This window comes from Terrapene carolina, unplaced genomic scaffold (assembly GCF_002925995.2).
Source record: "Terrapene carolina triunguis isolate 2854851 unplaced genomic scaffold, T_m_triunguis-2.0 Scaffold838, whole genome shotgun sequence".
Taxonomy (NCBI): Eukaryota; Metazoa; Chordata; order Testudines; family Emydidae; genus Terrapene; species Terrapene triunguis.
Window position 1 is genome coordinate 4,699,263 of NW_020665189.1, and position 17,201 is coordinate 4,716,463.

The 17,201-nt window shown below is 48.0% G+C and overlaps 1 protein-coding gene across 1 annotated transcript in view; it reads left to right on the forward strand.

Annotated features, from left to right (window-relative positions):
• The first annotated feature begins 5,264 nt into the window (after nucleotides 1-5,264).
• NRG2 (neuregulin 2) overlaps nucleotides 5,265-17,201 on the forward strand; it is a 279,171-nt gene continuing 267,234 nt past the window's right edge. Inside the window, 4 exon segments of the mRNA XM_026660842.1 lie at nucleotides 5,265-5,288; nucleotides 6,517-6,613; nucleotides 7,390-7,750; nucleotides 7,752-8,041. Of these exon segments, the coding sequence (XP_026516627.1) occupies nucleotides 5,265-5,288; nucleotides 6,517-6,613; nucleotides 7,390-7,750; nucleotides 7,752-8,041 (772 nt within the window).

Consider the following 17,201-nt stretch of genomic DNA (forward strand, 5'->3'; position numbering starts at 1 on the left):
GCATACTGTCTGAAAGTGTGAGCCTCCATGCATGTCAGCCTCAGAGGAATGCATCAAATCTCAGAACATGTCTTCCCTTGTCCGCTTTTTTCGCTTTTTAATCTGGGACAGCCTTTGTGCTGGAGTGGAGGAAGCACCCAGAGAAAATGTTGCAGCTGCAAGGAAAAGCATGAATTGCAATGAATGAAACAATTCACAGCAGTAAATACATTCCCTGAGGTACTCGGACAAATTTTGTGTTTTAAAAGAAGAGCCTGCCAGTAAGGTACAACACATGGCAGAGTGCTGGGCAGCAGATTTCGGTTTTCAGGCAGGCATGGTAAGCACACAGGAAAGGGTAGGTGGTGTGAGGGCACACCTGGGGAATTTTTTTAGTGTGGAATATCTTGGCACATAAACAGGCTTTTCCGGGGAGCAACCTTTGTGTGGCTGCACCAGCCGCCACTGTATCCCAATTGTTTACCTCAAATTAAACATTAACCACAATTGAATTTAACCCCTATAGTGTTATTACAAGCGTGCACTCACCAGAGGTGTCTTCCCCGCCATCACAGTCCTATACCAGTGGGTGCTGGGAGGGGATTGGCTCCAGAGTTAGGAAAAGGTCCTGGTTTTTGGGGAGAATGGATCCTCTGCTTGCCTGCTGTGCATTCTCCTCCTCCTCCTCTTTCTCATCAACAATGTCCTCCTCGTTGTTGCCCATGGCCGCCTGGGTCCCCTGGGAGGTATCCACGGACAGTGTTGGGGTACTGGTGGGGTCCCCACCTAGAATCGCATGCAGCTGCTCATAGAAGCGGCATGTCTATAACTCATCACCAGAGTGACTATTCGCCTCCCTTGTCTTCTGGTAGGCTTGCCTGAGCTCCTTTATTTTCACATGGCACTGCTGTGTGTCTCTGGTGTAGCCTTTCCCCCCATGCCCTGTGCAATTTTGACATAGATGTCAGCATTTCTTCTGCTTGTTTGGAGCTCTGCCTGCACAGACTCTTCTCCCCGCACAGCAATCAGGTCCAGTGTCTCCTGTATGCTCCACACTGGAGCACATTTGCGTACCTGGGCAGCCATGGTCAGCTTTGCTGGTGAGCTCTCCATGCTGATCAAACAGGAAATGAAATTAAAAAGTTCCCAGGGCTTGTCCTGTTTTCCTGGCTGAAGTGCAGTGGAGCTGAAAGCACTGTCCAGAGCGGACACATTGGAGCACTCTGAGACACCTCCCAGAAGCCAAACAAGTCGAAATACACTGTGCTGTGTCTACACTACCCCTAATTTGACCCGGGAAGGTCGAATCTAGCGTTACTCCTCTTGTTGAGGTGGAGTACAGATGTCGATTTAAAAGGCCCTTTAGGTCGGCGGGAAGGGCTCTGTAGTATAGACAAGCATATTATAAATTCAATCTAATGCGGGGAATGTCAATCGAACGACGTAGTGTAGACCAGCCCCCTGTCTCTTAGTCTCAAGAATAAAGTTACCTACAATTCTCTTGCTTTCCTTTCTTGATGCCAGTTTATATTCTCCCCATCCCTTGCAAATGAGCCAGCAGAAGGCTGCCAGTTATGCTCATTAGCAGCATTCCTGCTCTATGAACGCCTCCTGTCCAAATAGGCTATCTGCTGGCTTGCACTGGGTTACAGCCTTGGGGCTGCTCCAGTTTGCAAACACACCCATAGTTAACGGGGGGCTATGAGTTCCATGGGGCAATTTACTAGCCCCTTGTGCCAGCTCTCATTGGCGGCTCTACTACCCTCTCACTGCAGCCAGAATTAGAACCCTATCTTGCTGTTTTGTAGTGGACATAGACTCTCTAGTGCTCATTAGGTCTAGCGCCTTCAGGCATCCACACAGAGAAGTAATTTAATCATCTCCAGAGAAGGCAATCCATGATCCTTCCTCCTAGCAACATAGGGAAAAACTTTGGGGAATTATGGTCTATGGCAAAGTTAGAAGAATCTCTGTGTAACTTCCTACTACGGGCTAAGCAGAACAAAGCCAGATCTGAGGGTTCCGCTGCTCTGGGCAAATCAGCAACTGCCCACTCCTGCCAGCTATCAGTCACACAAATACTTAATGTATTGCTGGCCCCATAGTTTGCTTGGTGACCCCCTCCCCATTGTTCTATGTAGCAGGGCCAGCATATGCCTAAGGCTTTCCACATAGCAGGACCCAGACCTATTTTGAAGGGGCATTTTAATCTAAGTACAAGAAACATAAATAAGAGAAAAGAACTCTAGCAGTCCCTGTGATTCAGGCCATGTCTGGTATCGGAAGAGAAAGAGAGAGGATATTGACTGATAAAGAAAGTGACACAAACCTGTTGGGGCAGGAGGGAAAGAAAAACAACAGACCCAGGGTCAGATATCAGAGGAAACATGTTTATTTGAGGAGAAGGGTTGCAAAGGCGGAGATTCCACCTTGCTTAGTTCAGGGTGGACCAGAAGGGATTGCCTGTACTGAGAAAGCAAGAAGGTGGCACACAAATAGGCTCTAAAAGAGACAGATGGCCCAAGGTATATATGCAATGGACTTTCTCTGCCCAGCTCCTTTGCATCAAAGCCACATAAAGCTATGATAGACTTGGAAACAGTGAATTATGGAGCGTGTCCGAATAGTTAGGGAAAGGAGGACAAATTACCCAGTAAACAAAGGAAAAATATTATCCCTTATAGGTTCCATCTCATTAATGTCTGAGTTGGGATTGTCTCACTGTCTAGGCTTAATGTCCCATCTAACCCATTTTCAATATAAAATATGGCCTGGCAGCCACAAATAATGAATTCACATTTATCCAGCACTTTTTTTTTTACCCTAAAGCACTTCTCAAACTAGAATGGTCCCATGGAAATGCAACCATCTCTGGGGTGGAGAGCAGCCATCTATAAAACAATAAGGAGGGTGGGGAGAGGAATATTGATAAAAGGACACGTGGGAATCCCCTACTTGGGTTTTTGATGCCCCTGAAGAGCAAAAAAGGTCACTTTTTAAAGTCTGAGTTAAGGGACACCTTCAGAAGAAATGGTTGAAGATCTGAGCTGCTCCTACTGCAGCACTAGAGAGTGGAGGAATTAGAAACCTGAATTTTAGTCCACTCAAGCCACTTCCCTGGTTAGGCACAGCTAGGAGAAGGTCAGCCCTACCCATTTCTCCTGCAGGGGAAATCTACGGCCCAGATCCTCAAAGGTATTTAGGCACCTGACTCCCATTGATTCCAATGAGAGTTAGGCACCTAAATACTTTTGAGGATCTGGGCCTGCATCACCATCTGAAAGAAATGCTTGGGAAAGAGTTATTTGCGTAGAGATTTATAGGTAAAGAAGAGGGAAGCCAGGGCAATTTCCCCACTCCCCGTAAACTACCTGTTCCCTGACTCCAAACAGTTGGCAGCTTCCTTGCCAGGGAAAGTATTTCCCCTCCTCCCTATATTTCTCTGTGGTTTCCTGAGTATATTGTTATATGACTTTCCTTCCCTCTCCATAGGAATTTCACCCATAAATCCCTGTAGTTGCAGAGACTGTATTGAGCGTTCTGGGAATTGAACAGGTACCAGATACCACAACTGTGTTTTCCAGGCTTTTATTATTGTACTTTTCCTTCCACTAAGCAGCCGTGTTGCTCTTTTAGCCAATCATCCTATGTCTGCTGTTTGGTTTGCAATTATTTTTTTTTAAATACTATTTTGGTGCCTGCTAAAAGCATCAGGAAATCATGCCAGTTATTCTTAGACTAAGATCTGAACCATAGGATATAATGAAACCCAGCTTGAGCAAGCACACAGCAAAAATCATTGGTCTAGGAGAAGTGGTCTTGGACTAAATGTTGGACTCAGATGTATTACAAACTTTAGAGATTCTTTAAAGTGGTTGCCTAAGGTGGAGGACTGGGGGTGGACTGCATTGCTCAGAGGACTGCCAATGGTCAGAGGTTCTCAGCGTAGGAAACAGGACCCTCAGGGAGGTCACAAACAAGTGCCAGAGGGTCAAGACAACCGTGTCTTGCCTATATTGCTAGCTTGGAGGGATGACCACCACCTAGATGGGAGGGGGAGTCCCAGGGTGGTCCTGCTATGGAAAAAAAATCAAGAGCCACTGGGCTAGGTCACCAGATCAAATCCAGTCCAAGTTAGTAGCAACTGAGAGTTATTGCTGCTTGTTGACCTATGTGAGACAAGCTGGTAAGTCTTAGGGGAGTGCTTAGTGGACAGATGTCCACACTGCATGAACCACCAACATAGCTGGCATTCACTGGCACCTTTATTGGCAGTCTCAGTGCAGAGAGGCTAAAGATTAGAATGGGCATGAAGCATGAACCACCCCATCACCTTTAGCCATGGTCCTGCAGGGCACTTGAGAAGGACTGCTTTCATCACCACTGCCCACATGGTATCTGTTCTATGAGTAAAGAGAGGGCTTCAGTCTCCAGGGGTGGCATCTACTAGCACAAAGGCTGGGATTGTCAAAGACGCCTAAGGGAATAAGGTGCCTAACTAACGGTGCCATTGAACATTTTATTAGAATTATTTTTTGTTACTTTCTTGTAGTAGCAACTAGGACCCCACTCACGGACTAGGAAACAGTTGTGTTAGGTGCTGAACAAAGACAGAACGAAACAACTATATTGGACTTAAGTATGGCTAAGGATGGTTTAATTCCAGCCTTAATTCCAGAACAATTAGAAATGGAAAAAAACGTCAGCGGGTTGCCTCTTGGAAGTGAGTCTTAGGCTCTGATTCCGCAAGGTATTTAAGCACCTGCTTAACTTGCTTTTAATGAGACTAGTCCTGCTTAAAATTAAGCAGGTGCTTAAGTATCTTGCTGAACTGGGCCTTACTGCAGGTTTCTCGGGACCTAGAAACAACGCAGGGTAATCTGAATGGGGGGGGGGAGGGACAGAAAGTCAAAGAGAAATATGTTTAGCAAAGGTCTTAACAATGAAAAATGTTTCTGAGACTGTATGATAAATGTGCCTGATAACACTGGTTATCATTGCTTGAAGTTGAAGAATTACCCAGAGGAGGACATGCTTTAAGTATCCTTGGTAGTGGGAGTATGCATTTAAATAAAATAGATGGCTTCCTATCGGCTGAAGATCTGAATGGACTCATGCACTATCAAAAGGCAGTGGTAACTTCTGGGAGAAATGTACATGCATAACACTGAATTCGGCTCTGCATGGGAAAAATGGTAGAATACAAGGAATTTGAACATTTATTAATTCCACACATTCTGGATAATTCCACTTTTTTTTGAAGCTATAGATTCGCAATCATAAACATGGAGGTCCCCGGGGATCCAAAGGTACATATTACACCATCATTATCTATCACCCCAATTTATTTACAAAATCATTATTGGCTATAACCATCTTTGGAGTCTCCCAGTGAATTCTTGCCTGACTTTTCTTTTAGAGTGTAAGCTTGGTTGGGCAGGGCCCCTGCCTTTATCTGTGTATTGTATCGCTGCCAAGAACTCTACTGACATAATAATATCAATGCGCATATTTGGGTCTGATCCCACTTCAACTGAAGTCAATGACAGATGGCAGCAAAGCAGGCAGGGATCACAATGTATGCGATTATCTCACCCCCTTGCGTCAATTACCACAACAATGGGAACCCACTGGCTGGGGATTCCAGGGGCAGAATTTGCCTTTTTGAAAATCCTCTGCTATTAACTACTGTTTTTAAACTGCTGCGGCTGGCACCTTCAGCAATGATTTCCTATGGGATTATAAGGAATACAGACAGGGGAGCATCATCTTTCAAAATAAACAACTTTTCTGAGTTTAAATTGCCTTCTCCTGAAAACCCACTGCAGTGGGAGAGTCTTGTTATTATCTTGCTTGTTTATTAAGAAGAGACAGCAGGGGTCACCACATGAAAGAAGCCATTTTCTCTTCAGCAGCTATCTTTTCTTTTGCCAGTTTCTTTTTTTTTTTAAGCTGCATTTGACTGGGGTGTCATGCACAAAATTCCAGCTCCGAAGTAATCCTGAGACAGGAAAGTAGATGTGTAGGGCAGGGCTGCCCAACCCCGTTGCTAGCTTGGAGTTGTGAAATCTGCAGGGCTGGTGCCCCGGCAGCAGCTGAACTAGATAATATTCCGTTGCAACCGGTTAAACGGCGCTTCCTCCTGCCCCGAATGTGGCTTAGCGGATTGTCGGGTTGACGAAGGAAATGCTTGTGTTTTGACCGGAGCTGTAATGCAGTGTGGAGATGGGCAGGTCTTGAGAGGATGTGATCGGAATGCCAAGGGCTGCAGAAATCAGCTATCTAGTTCTCCCTCCCTCCTCCCATCCTGGGGACCCCCCTCCCGGCCACCCTCCCCACTCTAGGCGAGATCGGTTCTGCCCGCATTTCCAGCCCACCCCTCTTGCAATTGCAAGTCGCACCAATAGAACAGGGCAATGCTGGGGAGTCAGCCAGGCCCTTTAGCAACACAAATGTAAACCCAGTGACTTACTGGTAGGTTTCCCCCCACCCACCCCCGCGTGCTGCAGCCACCTGCTCCTCGTGTCCTTGCTGCAGGCTGAGGGGCGAGACATCGGCAGTCCGGCTGCCCGGGGCTCTCTGCGGCTCGCGGGGCAGCTCCCGGGGACGCTCGGGCTCGAGGCATGGCATAGAGGTAGGTGACTGAGCGCGCATCAATGTGGCACCTTCTGGAGGGGCCGCCAAGGGAAGCCCTGAGCTGAGCATCTGCTCGGGAGACCGCGGGTTGCCTCGCGACTATCCCTGCAGCCCCCACCCGCCATACGGGGGTCCCCTACACCAGGCGTCCCCGCCCAGCCCTGCAGAGGGCTGCATCCCCGAGGGGGCGGGGAGTCCCCGACACCCTCCCCCAAGGGAGCGGGCTCCGGGCGGGGAGGTTCCGGGGAGCGCTGACACCGGCTCTCCCGGGGGGCAGGGAATCCCGGAGATTCCCTGCATAGAGCGCCGCGCTCAGGGTTCCCCGGGATCCCTTCCGAAGGGCGCTGGGGACAAGATCCCCGGGGATCGGGGCAGTCACCTGCTCCGTTGGGACTCACCTGCCCAGCAGCTGGGACTGGCTGGCCCAGGCAGGACTCAGGCAGGGGCCGCGCGGGGCAGCGGGGCTAGACCCTGCCCAGCCAAGGGGCTCCCCGGGGAACCGCGATCCCCAGCGAAGCAGGTCAGCACAAGCCGGGTGCGCTCTGCGGGGGCCGGGGCATCCCCTCGGGGCCCCAGAGCTCACTCGGGTCCCCTGCCCGGCGCGGGCGAGCAGCCCCCTGCCTTCCCCGGCTCCCTCCTCCGGTGCTTGGGGGCAGGGCCCCCACGGTCCATGCGCCGCGCAGCTCCGCGCCCTGGTGCCTGGGGAGGCTGCTGCGCCGCCCGGGGAGGTGCCGGCCAGCGGGCGCTGAGATTACGCTGTTTCCGGTCCTCCAGCGCCTCTGTTTCCCCTCCCGAAGCGGCGGCGAAGCGGCAGCCCCCCAAATGGCCTGGCCAGATGCGGCAGGTCTGCTGCTCAGCGCCGCGACTGGAGGAGGCTCCGTGCGCCAGCAGCAGCAGCAGCGCCCGCCCCGCTGCGCCTCCCGAGCAGCCGCAGCCCTGCAGCCCGGACAGCAGCCGGCGCCGCAGCAGCCGCCGCAGCCGACGGCATGAGGCGCGATCCGACCCCCGGCTTCTCCATGCTGCTCTTCGGGGTGTCTCTCGCCTGCTACTCCCCCAGCCTCAAATCGGTGCAGGACCAGGCGTACACCGCGGCCGTGGTGGTGGAGGGCAAGGTGCAGGCGCTGCCCCCCCCCGCCCGGCAGTGGCAATGGCACCCGCGAGCCCCCTGCCTCCGCTGGGGGGGTCCTGGTGAAAGTCTTGGACCTGTGGCCCCGCAACAGCGGGGGGCTGCAGCGCGAGCAACTGATCAGCGTGGGCAGTGCGGGCTCCCCGGCGCCCTGCTTCAAAGTGAAGCGGAACCACCGCTACATCTTCTTCCTGGAACCCACCGAGCAGCCCCTGGTCTTCAGGACATCCTTCGCCCCCCTGGACACCAGCGGCAAGAACCTCAAAAAGGATGTGGGCAGGATCCTGTGCGCAGACTGCGGTGAGTTGCCTGGGGCTGCCTTCCTCTCCTCTACAGTCTACGGCTGTTGCGGGAATTAGGGGGGGTTAGTCTGGGTGTGTGGGGTGTCGGAGGCTGCTGGGGGCCAGGCAGATGGGAATGGACAGCCAGCAGACTCCCTCTGCCTAGCGCACCACCAAACCGTTTGGGAACTGCGTTTGGTGGCTGGCATGTGCTGCTGGAGACCTGCCATCCCAGCATCGCCCTGAGGTTACACGTAAAAAAAAAAAAAGAAAGTTTAGTATTTGTCGTGTGTTTGTTGTGTCTGTGGGGTTCTGGGTCAGGAATAGGTACCTGAACCTGGAGACCGTTTGTCTCTCCCCCTAGTGACTGGGAAATGCTGGCAGGCTTGATTTGGGGAGGGGAGACTCGAGGGGAGCAGGTGCGGGGTGGGGCATTGAATTTGATTTGCTGAATATGACTTGCTCTGTTTTAAAAACTCCTGATCTGCACGTTGAACGCTGCTTCTCCTAGTGTAAGGCAGGCACGCAACTCATGTAAACAACGCCTTCCTCGCTGCCCCATGTCAACAGCCACAGAAATGTAACTCGAGGGTTGCAAGCTGACTTTGTCGGTGGCTGTTTTTCTATATGTGGATCGTTTCTGTTCCTGTGGGTTGTTCTGCTTTCTTTTTTTTTTTTTGAGGGAACACTAGCCAACCTTGTGAGGTGAACCCCATTTGTGTCTTTGATCTTCGATTTCCTTGAAGAGTGCGAATGCTGCCTGGAACAGAATTTCTTTCAGTTGTGACGATGACCTATCCTGGTAACTTACTCCTGCTGGACGTTGTCAGTTGTGCTCTAACACCTCAATGGCAATCCGTATTGACTGCATCCGTCACCTCTAGGCTGGTTGCAGTACAAGCATGCAGGTGATTAGGGAGATAGCATCCAGGGTTCTGGTGGAACGGTGCAGCTGCATAACACGCTCCTTGGTGTCAGAAAGTCAAATAAACACGAGCTGATTTGATACAATTTGCGATTGAATTCAGAGTCTGTTTTGAAATTGGATTTCGCTGTTCTTTTTGTTTGTGTTTCAGTCGCATTATAGCTCACTAAAGTATTTTGTTGTCAGTCTCTTATATTTTTCATATTTAATGTTTCTTTTTGTCCTTGCTTTTCTTTGATAACTGCAGCCAATCTACTGAATGAAAGACCTTGTAATAGCATGAATTTCTGGCCCCATTAACTCTGTAGCCCCTAAATTGCATCCGATGCACTGCTTTCCTACAGCAGATAACATGTTTATAAATGCAGAGACAGATATTTTGTTGACATGTTTATGGATTTTGGAATAGACTGGCTAGCAGGGATGTGCAATAACTATGAAAAGTTTGGCATCTGTCAAAATGGTGTTCTAATTTTCTGAAGTTTTTTCTTCCACCATATTTAGTTTTTCTTAAAGTAACAAATTGTATTTGTTCTGTACTGTATAAATACTCTATATCTTAGACTTCATCACATTATTTTCACATACAGATGTCAAATTAGTTCAACAGGAAAGTGTTGGTTTATTTATTACTGCTTCTTGCCCTGGAATTTCATTATTGCCATCTAGAAAAGCTGGTATATGGTTTTAAAATTTCATGTTTTGATGATCTTTGATTTTGTTTGTTTGCATTGAATGATTTTGACTAGGTTTGGGATGTGAGCTTGGCCCTTAGTTAGGCTTTAATTCTCAGACACCACACCACCACACCATGGCCCAGGACGTGGTGAGAACCCTGTGGTGCAGTGGAAAATGAACAACGAATTTCTCCTTAGGACAGGTTCCAATTTGGTCAATGGATTATAAATATACGCAATGCATATCTCAAGATGATTCAGATTCCCTATATAGGTACTCACTCATCAGGTTAATAGACCTTTTTCCCATTAAAGGCTATGTGACATGCTAGTTATACTTAGCTCTCTAATGAACATTTAATAGTTTTTTTTTAAAAGTAGGCTTTTCTGGGGCAAATCCTTTGCCATTCAAGAGGCAGGCTCTGTCTGCTCTTTAGCTATTATCACAAAGAGAAGTTTACAATTGCGATTGCTGGGAGAGAGAGAAGAAACCTCACATATAAATTGCTGTTGAGAAGAATGGGCTAAGAACATAAATATCAGGAGACCTGTAGTTAATTTATGTATGTATATAGACCAGCATGAACATATAACATTTAGTGAAATAACTGTCACAAAATAAAAAAGTACATACCATGAAGAGTACTGGTAAATTTCATGGGGTTGTCATCTGGAGTCAGATGGTACCACATCAGCAAATAGGTTGCACGTTTTAGTCCATCAAGAAAAGGCACAATCCTGCAAGGTTCTAAGCAACCTCAAGTGATTTTGCTGAGAGCCGAGAGTGCTCTGCTCCTTCCTGGATCTGGCTCAGAGGGTTAAAGGAAAGTGCGTAGGCTGCTGTAGCTAGCCAGGTAAGAGCTGCCATTCTGACCACGTCACCTTCTCGGCCCTAATGCATTTATTTCTGCATTTTCAACAGTCTGAAGAAGGCCTCTTGGCTAAAGAATCTGCAGGTTGTCAGTGCTGTTGTCTCATCAGAACTGTATGGCCGGTTGCAAAATAAAGAAGCTGGGATGTAGTAACTGTCAGAAAGGTGGTTATGTTAAGTAACAGAATTGAAGAGCAACTTCATTGCACTAACATTTTGATGACCCATTGACTTCTGCTCTCCTGTGGTGCCAATACAATACTGGGAGGTTAGTGTCGAAGGTGACATGCCAGGTAGGACTGATCTTTTGATTTGTGATGCCCCCAGCTGTTGGAGGTGCATGTATTGGGCAATCAGGCCATGATTTGTCTTCTCCCTGCTTGCCTTGTGCCGGAGAAGAAAATTGGGCTGCGTGGTGAGTTGTTTCCTGCTGCGAAAGAGGGAGATGGAGGTGGTCCATGAGCTCCAGAATTAGCATGGGATTGAGGGTCCCCTGTTAGATCATGGAGTGGTCTCTAAGGGAAGTGGTGGGTACACCATTGTTTGGGACGTTGAAAACTAGACTGTGCGGAGCACCGGAGAGTGGAGACTAGGGAATCCTCCTGCAGTGGCAAGAAGATGGACTTAATAGCTCTGCTCCAACATCATTTCTACAAGGACTGGGACCTCCAGCGTTCTGTTCTCAGCTCTACCCCTGACTGACTTTGGGAAAGGACAGGGAAGAGCTCTTTGCCTCAGTTTACGTATCTGTAAGATGCATAGAATAGTCGTCACCTTCTCTCAGGGGAGTTGGGGGGATTAATGAATGTTTGGGAACACTGGGAGTTCCTTGGATGAAAGGTGGGATGCTTTCAACAACATGGTGGTATTATGTGTGTCATGGGATAGCGTGGGTTGGGATATCTATCTGCCTGAAAGGCCATTTAAAAAGCCTCTTTGACAACCAATATTCTAGCTGTGATATTGCTTCCTATATTGTTATATATTTATTTTCTTTAGTAAGTATCCTTCACATGGATTTTCTTTTGGCATCCATTTGCTGCTTGTTTTGGGGTGACCTCTTATTTTTCTATGCTCGTGGGGGTGGACCAAGGAGGAAGGAATATGTCCACGAGGTAACCTTCGCTTTCCCTCAAACACTTACAGTGACCAGTGGAATCCCGGCTTTGGCCTACTCCTGATTCTGTTGAAGACGATGGGAAATTGTGCCACTGACTTTACTGGAAGCGGGATCAGACCTTTAAAGAGCATTCAGCATCTTCAATTGTTTTACACTTTAAATGACTAAATAAATATCGCTCTGCAAGCTTAATATATATTTTAAAATATCTAGTTTAGTGAGGGGAAGGATGGCTTTGTTGTTAAAGCATAAGATATGGAGTCCGGAGACCTGGGCTCTATTAAAGACTAATTCTGTGACCTTGAACAAACCAATTGAGCCCTTTGTGCCTCAGTTTCCCCAAAGGAATTTTAATATCAACCTGCCTCCCAGAGCAGGTTTGTACATCTCTTTGAGACCCTCGATAGAAAGCACTATGGAAGTCCTATACAGGGCATAGTGGTTGCTACTACAATTAAATAGGGCTATTCACAGCAGTAAGAACTATGCTCCATAGAAAGTATGTCCAGGCTTACAAGAAGTGGAAGCTTACAAGAAGTGGAAGATTGGACAAGTGACCAGGGAGGAGTATAAATATATTGCTCAGGGATGCAGGAGTGAAATCAGGAAGGCCAAATCACACTTGGAGTTGCAGCTAGCAAGAGATGTTAAGAGTAACAAGAAGGGTTTCTTCAGGTATGTTAGCAACAAGAAGAAAGTCAAGGAAAGTGTGGGCCCCTTACTGAATGAGGGAGGCAACCTACTGACCGAGGATGTGGAAAAAGCTAATGTACTCAATGATTTTTTTGCCTCTGTCTTCACAAACAAGGTCAGCTCCCAGACTGCTGCACTGGGCAGCACAATATGGGGAGAAGGTGACCAGCCCTCTGTGGAGAAAGAAGTGGTTCAGGACTATTTAGAAAAACTGGACGTGCACAAGTCCATGGGGCCGGATGCGCTGCATCCGAGGGTGCTAAAGGAGTTGGTGGATGAGATTGCAGAGCCATTAGCCATTATTTTTGAAAACTCATGGCGATCGGGGGAGGTCCCGGATGACTGGAAAAAGGCTAATGTAGTGCCCATCTTTAAAAAAGGGAAGAAGGAGGATCCGGGGAACTACAGGCCAGTCAGCCTCACCTCAGTCCCTGGCAAAATCATGGAGCAGGTCCTCAAGGAATCAATTATGAAACACTTAGAGGAAAGGAAAGTGATCAGGAACAGTCAGCATGGATTCACCAAGGGGAAGTCGTGCCTGACTAACCTAATTGCCTTCTATGATGAGATAACTGGCTCTGTGGATGAGGGGAAAGCAGTGGATGTGTTATTCCTTGACTTTAGCAAAGCTTTTGATACGGTCTCCCACAGTATTCTTGCTGCCAGGTTAAAGAAGTATGGGCTGGATGAATGGACTGTAAGGTGGATAGAAAGCTGGCTAGATCGTCGGGCTCAACGGGTAGTGATCAATGGCTCCATGTCTAGTTGGCAGCCAGTTTCAAGCGGAGTGCCCCAAGGGTCGGTCCTGGGGCCGGTTTTGTTTAATATCTTTATTAATGATCTGGAGGATGGTGTGGACTGCACTCTCAGCAAGTTTGCCGATGACACTAAACTAGGAGGCATGGTAGATACACTAGAGGGTAGGGATCGGATACAGAGGGACCTAGACAAATTAGAGGATTGGGCCAAAAGAAACCTGATGAGGTTCAACAAGGACAAGTGCAGAGTCCTGCACTTAGGACGGAAGAATCCCATGCACAGCTACAGACTAGGGACCGAATGGCTAGGTAGCAGTTCTGCAGAAAAGGACCTAGGGGTCACAGTGGACGAGAAGCTGGATATGAGTCAACAGTGTGCTCTTGTTGCCAAGAAGGCTAACGGCATTTTGGGCTGTATAAGTAGGGGCATTGCCAGCAGATCGAGGGACGTGATCGTTCCCCTTTATTCGACATTGGTGAGGCCTCATCTGGAGTACTGTGTCCAGTTTTGGGCCCCACAGTACAAGAAGGATGTGGAAAAATTGGAAAGAGTCCAGCGGAGGGCAACAAAAATGATTAGGGGTCTGGAGCGCATGACTTATGAGGAGAGGCTGAGGGAACTGGGATTGTTTAGTCTCCAGAAGAGAAGAATGAGGGGGGATTTGATAGCAGCCTTCAACTACCTGAAGGGGGGTTCCAAAGAGGATGGAGCTCGGCTGTTCTCAGTGGTGGCAGATGACAGAACAAGGAGCAATGGTCTCAAGTTGCAGTGGGGGAGGTCTAGGTTGGATATTAGGAAACACTATTTCACTAGGAGGGTGGTGAAGCACTGGAATGCTTTACCTAGGGAGGTGGTGGAGTCTCCTTCCTTGGAGGTTTTTAAGGCCCGGCTTGACAAAGCCCTGGCTGGGATGATTTAGTTGAGAATTGGTCCTGCTTTGAGCAGGGGATTGGACTAGATGACCTCCTGAGGTCCCTTCCAACCCTGATATTCTATGATTCTATGATTCTATTACTACAGTTGATGCTCCTTACAGATAGAGTGTCTGATCTTGCATGCAGTAGACATTCAGAATTCTTGCTGATTGCAGGGCCAGTTTTGAATGCACAAGGATTGCGGGATGGGGCCCTAAATATCACATCACTTTTGCTGGGAGGTACATTTCTCAACTTGCTGAACTTGGCATTGGCTTTGCCACATCTGCTGGTGTTAATCAGGGATGGGTGCTCAAAGTTTTGAGCACACAATGGCAAATGTACCCTCCTGAGAACTGAATATCTGTGGCCCCATCCAAAACAGCATTTAAAGCACAATACTAGCAGCTTGTGCACAATCTGCAGAAAATGCTCATTCCTTTTTCTTTGGGTAATTCATTCAACACATTTCAAATAAACAGTGAACTGAATATAATGCTGGGGAAAGGTGCTGGCTTGACAGTCTCTCTTATCCCCAGAACAGGTACAACACAGGCAGCAGCAGTGTCAGCTTCCCCTGCTCACTGCCCCGCTAATTAGAGCTGTCTGAAACTATTTCGCACCACCTTCAGAAAAATCACACTTCCTTGGTTTTGCAGGAAAGCGAAAGCTGTCTCCTTCTTGCCTTGAGCTTTTGCAAATGGAAAATGGTCATTTTGCTGCAGAAAGCTTTTTCTTCTTGTAAACATGGCACATTCACACAGGGTGCCAACTCACAGTTTTGCTCAGGTACAGAATTTTGCCTCTGCCCTGACATGGAAGGTAGCTCAGACTTTGTGACCGATTCTGTCCTTGGGTTCTCAGCTGAGCCTGCCGAAAAGGGGGCCAAGTATTTATTTTATTGCTTACTGTTGGGGGCATAGAACTGTGCCTATCCCAGCGGGCAGGTGCACATATTTTAGAAATAAATGAAAAACATAGAGGTTGAGCTATTATTAAAACAAACCAAGTCTATAAAATGAAGACCTGTCACTCTACTGATTCCTCTTAGTTCAGAAAAGCCTGTGTAAATATACATCCTTGCAGTGTGCCCTAGAGGTCAACAGAGACTGGAGTACCCAGGCACTACCACAATCCAAATAATAAATGAGTTCCAGAGCTAAGGACCTTCCACTCAGAACTCTGACCACCTGTCCTGTGACAAAAACAGCTGCAGATTTTTAGCTCCAGCGCCCCCCAATTATCACAACTACTGGGGTAAAACACTGTGGGGAGCAGGTTCTCACATACACAGGATCTGAACCATAAAAGGCTTTATAAATCACAACTAACGCTTTGAATTGCGTTTGGAAACAAATCAGAAGCCAGTGCATAGGTACAGCCATCTCCATCAGAGAAGCACCACTATGTAAATGGGTAGCCATACTCTGCAGCAGCTGAAATATACAAGTGTTCTTCATGGGTAGGCCTAAGTAGAATGCAAAATAGTAATCTAATGCAAAGGAGACAAAATCTCCGTTAATGTCTGTTGCAAGGTTGCTTTGTGATGAGGGAATATCTTGGGAATGAACTGGGATCCACCAATCCATTTTACCTAGGCCACTAAATAGCAGTCATAATAACGGGCCTTGCCAGATTTGGTAATCACTGATCACACTGGTGAAATTCTCTATCTTTTTAAGAGACATTCCATTTAATAAATGACACAGCGGTCCTTCCAGCAAGCACCCAAGCTGCAGGAAATCCTTTAGGGTAAATTATACAGTGCTTTGTGTGTGTGTGTCATACAGTGAAAATAAACAGCACAAGTGGATGTAAAATTTGACTGACATCAAGGATTGCAAGCACATCTATAGTGGGATTTTCAAAATGGCTTGTGGAACATGCAGTAGGAAAGCAGAGAGCTTGTTGTTGGCTGCTCTTGTAACCAGTGGACTTTTCAAAGCTAAGAGGTGCTAGGGTGCTGAAAATTTGTCTGCCTCCTGGGAAAATCTTGGCAATTGTTTCTAGTTAGACATCTAATAAAGCTGCAAGGCTAAGGACGTCTTCCCCTTCTTCACCTTTACTGCCTGTCCTTCACAAGGCATCCATAAATGATCCCTGTTTCATGGAACCCCCACTGGCACTCACAGCCCCCTGACACACAGACATTGCCATGTTCCATTGCATGCAACTGTTAGAAATCCCAATGGTTAAATAGCACAGCCATGATCAGATAACTGTCCCCTAACAAGCAATTACTCTGCTAATGATGTTTCTCTGCAGTGCTGCCCATGCACATACTGGATGAAATTAAGCTGAGTGCTGTTAAAACACGCATTGGGGCAAGCAGTGAGGCACAGACTCAGTGCAAAGTCGGTGCAGCCGGTGGCTCTGGCAGACAGTCTTAGAATGGTAAGAGAGTCCTGCTGAACAGAGCCCAATGATGGCAGTGTGCCTGGCAGGTCCGCAGGGGACACCCCTATGCTAACCCCACAGGTGAGGAGAGTCCTAAGGGACATCTCCACGTGCACTGTCAGAGAATGTGGGATCTGGACACCAAAGTGACAGCCAGCCACAGAGCGCACCAGTTTCTCCATCACCACGTGAATGCAGCATTAATTCTTGACACACGCATGGCCATGCATTGGGGGATGTCAGTCAAGGGTCTCCTGCCTTTACCTTAACGCACAAGGTACATGATGCTTGAACTAAATTATGGCAACCATCGTCACCAGTTCCCCAGTCCAAAACACGTGACCCTGTTCTTTGCAGCATGTCCTGCATGTTGTTGTTACACTAATGCCAACAGTCCACTTGTCTCCATCATTGATTGGCCTGTAGAGAGCAGGTGAGAGTTCATTTCCTCTGACTGGTGTCAGGTCCATCTGCTGGTCCACCTGACTTTTAACAGGAGAACTCAGCTGCTGGGGAACCCTCAGTGCAAGGCACCACTCTATAATTGGAACACTGGTGTCTTCAGAGCAAGAGAGCAGAGTCGCACTCATTTTAGAACCAGCTGCCCTTTGTAGCCCTCCAGTCCAATCACTCCTAGAAGCACCTGCATACGAGATGGTGACCATCCTCTCTGGATCTTACCCTGAACATCCATTGCCTCCTGATGGAGATGAGCAGAGATCTCCTCTTGAGGCCTGCCCTGGTCCCAGCGCTGCAGCACCCTCTATCTGCAGCTTCCTCAGGGAAGACAATTCATTGGAGGCATTCTCATCTCATGGAATAT